Source organism: Plasmodium fragile (assembly GCF_000956335.1).
Source record: "Plasmodium fragile strain nilgiri unplaced genomic scaffold supercont1.71, whole genome shotgun sequence".
Taxonomy (NCBI): domain Eukaryota; phylum Apicomplexa; class Aconoidasida; order Haemosporida; family Plasmodiidae; genus Plasmodium; species Plasmodium fragile.
Genome location: NW_012192651.1, coordinates 65295 through 74753, shown reverse-complemented (window position 1 = coordinate 74753; position 9459 = coordinate 65295). Strand labels below are relative to the sequence as shown.

General features: G+C 38.7%; 2 protein-coding genes across 2 annotated transcripts; one reads left to right on the top strand and one right to left on the bottom strand.

Moving 5' to 3' along the window:
* Positions 1 to 774: 774 nt before the first annotated feature.
* AK88_04672 (uncharacterized protein) lies at positions 775 to 6135 on the top strand (the record flags this gene model as incomplete). Its single annotated transcript, XM_012482281.1, has 1 exon — positions 775 to 6135. The coding sequence occupies one exon, from the start codon at positions 775 to 777 to the stop codon at positions 6133 to 6135; it is 5361 nt and encodes a 1786-aa protein (XP_012337704.1).
* A 1597-nt stretch (positions 6136 to 7732) lies between these two features.
* AK88_04671 (uncharacterized protein) lies at positions 7733 to 9093 on the bottom strand (the record flags this gene model as incomplete). The annotated part of the gene is made up of 3 exons (XM_012482280.1): positions 7733 to 8198; positions 8383 to 8708; positions 9031 to 9093. The coding sequence occupies 3 exons, from the start codon at positions 9091 to 9093 to the stop codon at positions 7733 to 7735; spliced, it is 855 nt and encodes a 284-aa protein (XP_012337703.1).
* Between the last annotated feature and the right edge of the window lie 366 nt (positions 9094 to 9459).

The window sequence follows — 9459 nt, the reverse complement described above, 5'->3', positions numbered from 1 at the left end:
AAAAAAAAAAAAAAAAAAAAAAAAAAAAAAAAAAAAACAGGGACATTCAGAATGTCATTTGTGCTTTTATGTAATTAAGTGGCACATAATTTCGAGCGTTCTAAATGGCTTCTGTATTATTCTCCATAAATTATCGTGCCTTTTATTTTTCACCCCACTTTTTTTAATTTTTTTTTTTTTTTTTCGCCCTTTCCGCATGCTTCCCCCCCCCTTCGTTTCCTCAACTTGCAAATATGTGCAAAATTGCACATTCCATTTTGCTGCTTAAGATTGCGCATTTTTTTTTTTTTTTTTAAATAAGCCCCTCACACGTAAGCATGTTGATATATGTGCATATTTTTTAAGGGCAATTATTGAGCTGGACTTGGCCAAAGACTTGCTAATCGCAGTAGGCTCTGTGTTTATGTGTAAGGCGTAAACTTTTTTTTCGTAATTATTTTGAAAAATAATTCTTTTTTCTCTTTTTTCCCTTTTGAAGATGCGTTGATACATCATCTGAATTGATCATTCGCATCGTTTAATTATATACATTTGGTACGTAGTAGCTCTCGCGTCTTACTGACTCGTCTGGAGTACCACATAAAGGGTAGCACTCGTTAGCAGTGTGTTCATCTATGTGCACGACCTACTTTTCCATGTTGGGATTGTTCCCCAGCGTGTGAAGAAATTGGACATGCAGATTGGCGAAGTAGCCAAAAATAGAGAGGAGAACCACCACCACCCTGTACAGCAGTTACCTCCGTGTAACATCATGCTTCCGTCGTAAGACAAAAGATGGAAACTCGGAAGGGACGCACAAGTAGTGACTTGAAGGGTGGGACAACAAAGAGTGAAACGAAAAAATGTTTTACAAATCAGGGGACATCCTCCGTAGGGGTTAACCAAAAAACGAGAATAAATTCAAACCTTGGAGAAAATAAAAAGGGGAACCATTTGCCAGAGAAGGAAAATAAAAATAGCAGCAAAAGTGAGGAAGTGGAAAAAGCGGCAAATGATGTTGACAACAATTTAAGTTATAAAAAATTAAGAAAAAAATTGAACAATTTAAATTATAAGGGTTCCTTATGTCTGTCCTGCACACCATTAGTGCAAATAATTTTTGATGATCTGATTCAGGCCATTCAGAATTTTCAGAAGCTATCAGATAAGTATGAAGACTCGCAGAGGAGATACAAAGAGTTGGTAAATGATAAGAGAAAGAACAATTCTCAATTGGCAGTAAAAGAAGGAGGGGATGGAAAGCACGGTAGCAATTTGTACTTAAGCGGGGAGTACGACGGGGAGGTGGAAAAGGCGCCTGATCAGGTAGGTACTGGAGTTGTCCCGGATGAGTCAAAGCAAACCGCTCAGAATGAGCATAGCATAGGCGCAGCATCGAAGCAGTACGAGCGCATAATTTCGGAATTGTCCAAACAAGTGCAGGAGGAAAGCAAGTTGAAGGAGAACTATATGAAGGAAAATAAAAAGTTGAAGTTCACGTTGGAGATGCTACAAAATGAGAAGAAAGACAAATTTGATGAATCCACTGACGACGTATCTTGTGAGGACTTGTGTTCCTTTAACAACAGAACGAAATCATTTGACGATTTTGAAATTGACAAAATTAAGAAAAAGGAAAAGAAGTTGTGTCAAATGGGAAGCTGCCTAATCAACGAACACACCATATCGTTAGGAAAAGAATTGTCCTACTACAAGAATTTATGTAAGGAATTCAAAGTGGACATAGACCGCATGCGGAAGGACAACGATGGGGAGGAATCTCCAGTTCGGGGCGAAGTCCTATTGGAACAGAAAAACGCAGAAATAAAGTACCTGAACAAACGATTAAGTGAGTACGAAATTGAAATCAGAAAATTGAACGAACTGAGGATGATCAACGATATTAAAAAGCAGAAGGAGTCGAACGATGACGAGTCGGCATGTGAAAGCGCTCCAAGTGAACTTATAAACCAGGAGCACACGATGTGTAACTTTGATCCGGATGAGGATACCCTGAGTGGGGATATGCAGACGAGAAATGGAACCTCTGTGAGGAAGGACAGCAATTTAAGCAAAATGGTAAAATCGAAAAATAGGGAAATTTATCATTTGAAGAATAGGGTAAAACTGTTGGAGACGGAACTTCAGATGAAGAACGAGGAGGAGAAGAAGGTTGAGAATCTGCATCGGGTGGGTGATAACGGAGGTGGGGAACGGGACAAGGATAAGGCGTCCAATATGGTGAGGGATGAAAATGGATGGGGTAATTCGAGCTGTGAAGACGAAGCGGTGATGAAGCGGAGAGACGTTGAAAGAGAACTACACGAATTACAATCCGTTTTGGAAACATTGAAAGCAGAACTGAAGGAAGAGAAGAAAAAAAGCGATAAGTATGAAAAGAAATACAATGAAGAAAAAAGCGAAATTGCCATTTTGAAGGATGAACTAAAGAATTTAGAAAAAGAAATCAAAGTGAAAGAAAGTGAATTTAATCTGAACAAGAATACCATAAATAATTTGAAATTGGAGTCAGCCGAATTTAATAACATTATGTCTTTTTCGAACGAGACGAAGAAGCATTTGACGGAGTATATTCACAATTTGCTAAACAAATTGAGCGAAGCAAATGACAAAATTGACGAGCTAAAGGATGGAAGCATACTTCAAAAACAGAAGATAGAAGTTTATAGAGGTGAAATAAAAAAGTTAAAGGAGGATTTGATAGATTCGAGCAATCAGATAGACGAGTTCGCATCCCTGTTGGACAAAAAGGATGAAGTTATTCAAAGTTTTAAGGAAAAGCTAGAAAATGTAAACAAACAATATGGAGATCTTACCATACAATACAATGAAGTGTTAAAGGAAAATAAAAATTTACAAATAACGAATTCATCTCATAATGCGAACAGCACCTTAATCATTCAACAACTGCAGCAGGAAATTCACATGCTAAATGTAACGAATAATCACTTGAAAAAAATTGAAGATGATTACAAAATTATTTTACAAGAGAAAACGATAATAGAAGACGCAGCAATAAAGATCCAGTCGGAATTGAAAAAGTCCGTTGATAAAATTAAAAATTTAGAAACGTACATACAGACTTTGTCAATAGAGATAGCTAACTTAAAGACACAAAGAGATGATTCACTTGATGCTCTTACCAAAGTAGCCATCGACAAAACGCAATACGAAAATGAAGTAATTCAAAGCAAAAGCATTATACACGATTTGAAGAAGCAACTTAATGAATACGAAAGCAATGTGAAGTATGTCCAAAATAACATTAGTGAAATAAATAAAATGCATTTACAGAAGGAGGAGCAAGAAATTATTTTAAAAAATGAAATTAAATCGTTGAGGGAAAATTTGAACGAGAAAACTATCAAGTTGGAACTCCTCCAGGAGAAGGAAAACAAATTTGAGCAGAACACCATGGCGTATAATGAATTCCACATGGAAGCGCAGAAGAAATATAACTCGTATGAAAAAATGATTCAACGACTGAACAAAGAAATCGACGAGCTGACTATAAACAATAATGATAATATTATCATTATTGAAAAATTGAAAAGCGAACTAGACACTCATCAGAGGAATAATGTGTGCGATTTTTCGAAGACATTTTTTCGTAGCGCCGAGGAGATGGTACGTGCTGGCGGGGTTGGTGTTGCTTCCGGAAATGATCTTCACCACATAGACAGGGAAGGATTCCCAAATAGACGCTCAGAGAGTGACCCTGCAGGGGAAGAAAGTAAGGAAGCAAAAATCGGCACAGCGGAGGAAGGATTCTACGAAATGAACTGTACTAATAATGAGAACTCAAAAGAGGAAAACGAAATATATGACTACGATGACGACTTTACCATCTTTATTAACTCGAATAAAAACAGTTTTGGCAAAAAATATAAAAATGGAACAGAGGAAAGACAAGAAATAAAAATAAGGGACGATGAGGAAGATGGAATTGTAGACAGCCTGAACGACCTGGTCGATGACGAGGGGGTTAATGAACTTAGTTTGAGCAACAAGAAAATGAAAAACGATGCAAGCAATTTAGACGACAGGACGGAAAATGATTACTATGATGAACAGTTCGATTCTGTGGGAAGGAAGGAAAAATCAGGACATGACCAAGGGGTTAATGAATCCGAGAGTTCTTCCAACAGTAGCAGTTCTAATATGGATTTCCTCTCCTTTAGTAAGAAGGACAAAAGGACGAAGGGTTCGACAAAGGGAGGCCGCAACCGGGGCAATGATCAATCGACGGTCACACTAAAAGGGCTGACATTGTCAGCTTTACACAGCGCGAGTAACAATAATAACCATGGGGGTAGGAGTGGAGGTTGGAGCAAAGGCAGGGAAGGCTCCCATATCGGACGTAGCGGAAGTCGCGGTGGGAGTAGCAGCAGCAGAAGCAGTAGTCGCGCCACCATTCCTAGGGAAAAACTGCGCAACAAGCTGGATGAGTATTGCGGAAGTGAGAACTCCTCGTCGTACCTGGGCAACCACGACGTTTCCCTCTTCAACAGCTCTAAGATAAAAGACATTTTCAATTTGAAGTCCATCAACAAGTGGGCTAAAAATGGCAACGCCAAGGATGAACACAAATTTGTCAGGGGAACGTCCAAACTGAGCGGCGCAAATAAAAACAACACTTACGACATCGGTGGTAGTAAGTGTAAGACGGACAAGACGAGGAGGAAGGAATCTTATGAAGATATCCTGTTCGACTTTAAGCGCAATTGGTCTGTGAGGGAGGACGAGCCTAGGGGGGAAGACATCAGTGGGGGAGGTGCAAGAAGGGGTTCGCATAATGGTCCTAAAAATGGTCTAAAAAATAACCCAACGAATAAATATGGTGTCGACGACTCGGACTCCCTCCCATATGATAAGACATATGAGCAAAAGGAGAAAACTAATAAGATAAAAAATAGGCAAATTGGAAAGGATGATTATCGAAGTAAATACCCCACGTACCACACCGACGAGGATGAGGAGGTGGACAATTCTGTGGATGCAGAAGGGACGGGCAAGGATAGTAAATATCCAAGAAATGAATTGCAAAAATCGAATTATGACCCCAAAAATTTAAAAAATAGCGAAGATTATTCTTTGAGGAAAAAGGCATCGCGCAAAATTACTACACTGCAAATGTCCAGCAGTAAGAATAAGCTTAAACACTATCCACGTGGAAGTAAAAAAAAGAGTGACCTTGCTGATTATAATTCACAAAAGGTCACATCAAGGAATAAGGAAAGCAACAGGGCATCCCCAAAGATGATTATTGGTACACGTGGAAGAACAAATGAGAGGCATAAGGGCAAGGACTATTATAATGATGACGAGGGGGATAAAAGGAATTACAATTTTATTTCTCAAACAAGTTACGAGGCTAATAGTAATACTAGCAGCATCCTGCTTGATTCAGTCAGTTCCGACTTTGCGCAGAGTAGCAGCGTAGACCAGTATAACCATGCTGGACAAAAGAAGCCAAAAGAGCGATTAAATTATTTAAATTTCAAAAAGGATTCTGATTATAACAACATTTTGTACAGTTCAAACGATTCTAATATTTTGAGTGGAGCGAATAGATTGGGAGGGTCGATTTCTTATGGCAAAAATGGGGGGCGTGAAAAACATGGAAGGGTCGACAAAAGGGACATGGTAAGAAAAACCAGTGATAGCAGCCCGCATGGAAACAAAAAGGAATTTTTGGATAGGGAAGAGGAAGGAAACAATTCCTATAGCAATATGAGCTCCCCCTTTGATGAAAAGACCAATAACAAATTTGAGAAGGCACACATGAAGGAAGAAGAAGTGGAGAGTATACCTAAAAAGGAAGAAATGAATAATAACCCCCCAAATAATCAAGATTTGTACAATAAATATATGGGCGTTTTACAAAGTTTAAAGAGCGAAGAAATGGATGCATCTGTGAACACAACGAATAATGTAACCATAGATTTGACCAACGACTTTAGCAAAACGCAGGAGAATTCCACGTCCATTTTGTCTTCCTCCAAAACATTGCACAAGGATAGTGTGTTTAGCAATATATCAAAATTTAAATTTAATGAAGAATTGCACGAGTATAATTGTGACCCCCTAACAATTATCAAACCTATCGAGGATTCAAATCGGGAGCCATACTAAAAAGCAGGCTCGAAGTTCAGCATTGAAGTGGGATAGTAGTGCTTTCTTTTTTTTTTTTTTGTGCAGAAGTGTCAACCGCTTTGGGAAATCATATTTTGAAGGTAAAATTTTTTGAGACAGCTTTTTGGGGATGAGGGCATCCTCCCGTTTTAGCATATGCACGGGGGTGTCGTGAGACCCATGCACGTACATGCACCCATTTTGTGTGGGCGTATTGTATCTCCGTGGAATGTGTTTTTATTTTCCTGTACGAAATCGCCCAATGGGAAAATTGTTTCTGTTAACTGCAGTTGCATGAATGGGGACCCACAATCTGTTATTAAATGTGGCCGTCTTTTTTTTTTTTTTTTTTCAGTGTCTTTTTTTTGTGTCCCATTTTTTGCACTGCTTGCGTAGATTTGTACACAAACAAACTGTGTTTATGGATTAAGTTGACGAATTAATCAACAGTTGGGGGTGTGGGGAGGTTGGTCTTTTGGGTTTCTTCCTCCAATCTACAGTATCATAAGGTTGCCGTTTCAAATAGTGCCGAGTAGACCGTTCGGTTGATCAGAGTTTTACCATGTGTACGTGCTGAGTTACGAAGTGGTTGAGCAGGAAATTTTGTGTCAACGGGAAATATGCACACACACAGAGAGCATATTTTGATTGGTGCAGGGAAAATTTTCGAAAAGTACAAAGCAGGGCTTCTATGAAGAAGCGGCCAATGTTAAATGCGTATACTTCGTGCCGTTCGCCTCATGTGGAAGCATGCGAGTTAAATAAGGGGAAAACTGTGTGACAGGAAAAATATTTAAATTTACAAAAATAAGGATCTTTCGATAAAGTTTGTAGGTGTAACATACATATTAAAGAGTTGGTAATTATTGTGCTGAATACTATTGGTATCCATTTGTTTACAAAACGCACTTTATAACTTAGGGTTACATTGATTAAAGACAAGGGCACACATTAAAACAAACGTATGCAGGTAATGAGGGAGGTGAACATACGTAAAGGTACGTGCTTTGTCGTACGCCACACATAGGCATATACTTCTTGCCGTACACGTGTGTACTTGCAAGTGTACATATATTTGCGCACACCTTGGGGGGGGAAGGCACTACACATATAAATACATATATATTAAAACGTCATTCTTAATAAATACATATTAAAAAAAAAAAAAAAGTGAAACGAAAAATGAATACGGGGGCCCTCAAATGGTAAGTGATGGTATACAGATAGGTAAATTTAAAAAAAAATAATTAAAAAAAAGGAGAGGAAGAAGCGAATGAGGTAATAGTAGAGGTGGGCTAGTGATCAAAAAAAAAAAAAAAAAAAGAGCGAGAGAGGGAAGCACAATACTGGTGCTCATATACGTGTACATGTAAGCGCGTACACATAAGCACTTACATGTACCCATGTGCACATGTCTAAGACAGCGCGTGGGAAACTTAATAAAACATAGAGGGTCGTGCGCCCTATATCGAGGGAGAAGTACACATATGTGCATGATAATTTTACAGGGTCGGTGGGTAGAATGGAAGCGATAAACACGCACCCACAGAAAAATTATACATAAAATGGGTGTTCTTGTAAAGGTTTGCATAACAAGTTAATTGTTTTTCATAACATCCCTTTGGCAGAGAGGGCACTGTCTTCTCTGGGAGAGCCACTTCTTGGCGCACTTTGTGTGGAAGTTGTGTAAACATCTTAATTCAAGAATATCATCCTTTGCGGCAAAATCGCATAGGCAAATGGAGCACGACTCGTTTTTTAATTTTCTGTCTGGTGAATATTTAAAGGTAGGGATTTCTGCAAAAAATGGTTTTGGTACCCCTTTTTTCTGTTTCGGCACATTTTGATGATATGGAAAAAAGAAGCAGAACCATATGACTGTAAAGAATACTCGGAACACACATGAGAGGATAATAGACCATGATATAAACCACAAGTAGAAATTCCTCGTGTACTTTCTTGTCATGACCATTACGATGGTGCCTGTAATAAACCATAAATAGTTCAGCAGGCTGAACCTCTTGCTGAGTTTCCATCCCTTGGAGCTCGTGAGTCTTCTCAGCCTGCGTGCGAGGGGGAGGATGGAAGGAATGTGTAGCGGTGATGATGTGTAAACGCGGCTCTCGCTCAATTACATATACATAAAATGGGATTTTCACATAGGGGCAAGAAATACATATATATGTGCGCACATCAAATTTTGGCGCATGAATGCGTTACGATAAGGTAAACAAGCTCGTTTCTTACGCGTGAATGTGCATCCGTTCATTTTCCATCTTATACTTCCTCAACAGAAAGTAGAGAAAGAATCGCACGGGGGCCTGTACAAGCTGCAGCAAGCTGTTAATTACTATCCACCATCTCAGGATCTCATTGCATGAGCACTCCTTCCAGTGAATGATTAGATACGCCAAGTAAGGGAAGGAGGTGCTGATGCTTATTACAGCTGAAATGAGATTTATTCTTTCTATAAAGTACAATGAATCACTTGGTGCAGTTGCTATGATGTCCATTATAGGATCGGCATTGTTCTGCATTTCTTGATCGGTGGCGGTCATGTAGTTTTTCACAAACTGAAGAGGAGGAAAACACATGATAAAAAAAAAAAAGGGGGAAGCACAATTAGCGAATGGTCATACAATTATGGGCGGCATAAAATATCACATCATGCTTAACGCATCTAAGTTAACAGTTTATCATTTTTGCAAATCATATTTGTTGTGGTTTCGCCGTTTGTTGGACAAGGGATTCCACGCAACAGTTGCTCAAAGCAGGGGTCATGCAGACAAGGGTAACTTGCTCGTGCAGAAGGAACTCTCATAGTTGTTCATGTCGTATCAACCCCCATAAGCATTTGTGCTTTCTCATGCCCTTTCACTTTTGTCTCTCACTTACATGTGACGTGTTCACGTATATTCTTCTGATATATGCGCGCACTGAATTTTCTGTTTCTGCCATTTTGGTACTATATTCAGCGCTCAAATAAAACTGTAATGCGTATTCATATATTACAAGTTTTGTACGAGAAAAAAAAAAAAAAAATAAGCTCTGGAAGGAAGGGGAGAAAGAGCGGAGAATTTTAAGAAGTGTTAATTATCCACGCAAATTGTACTTTCATAAAAAAATAATGTTACATTAATGAAAATGCATTCTCAAAAAAATGGTTTTCCAAAATTGGGAAAAAAAAAAAAAAAAAAAAAAAGTATAAACAGGCGGGGAAACATATGTGTAAATGTCGGGAAAAGTACGTGGCAGGGTAATCAAACCACATTACAAGTAACATTCGTGTGGCTCAAAGGTAAAAATAATTATATGCATTATATA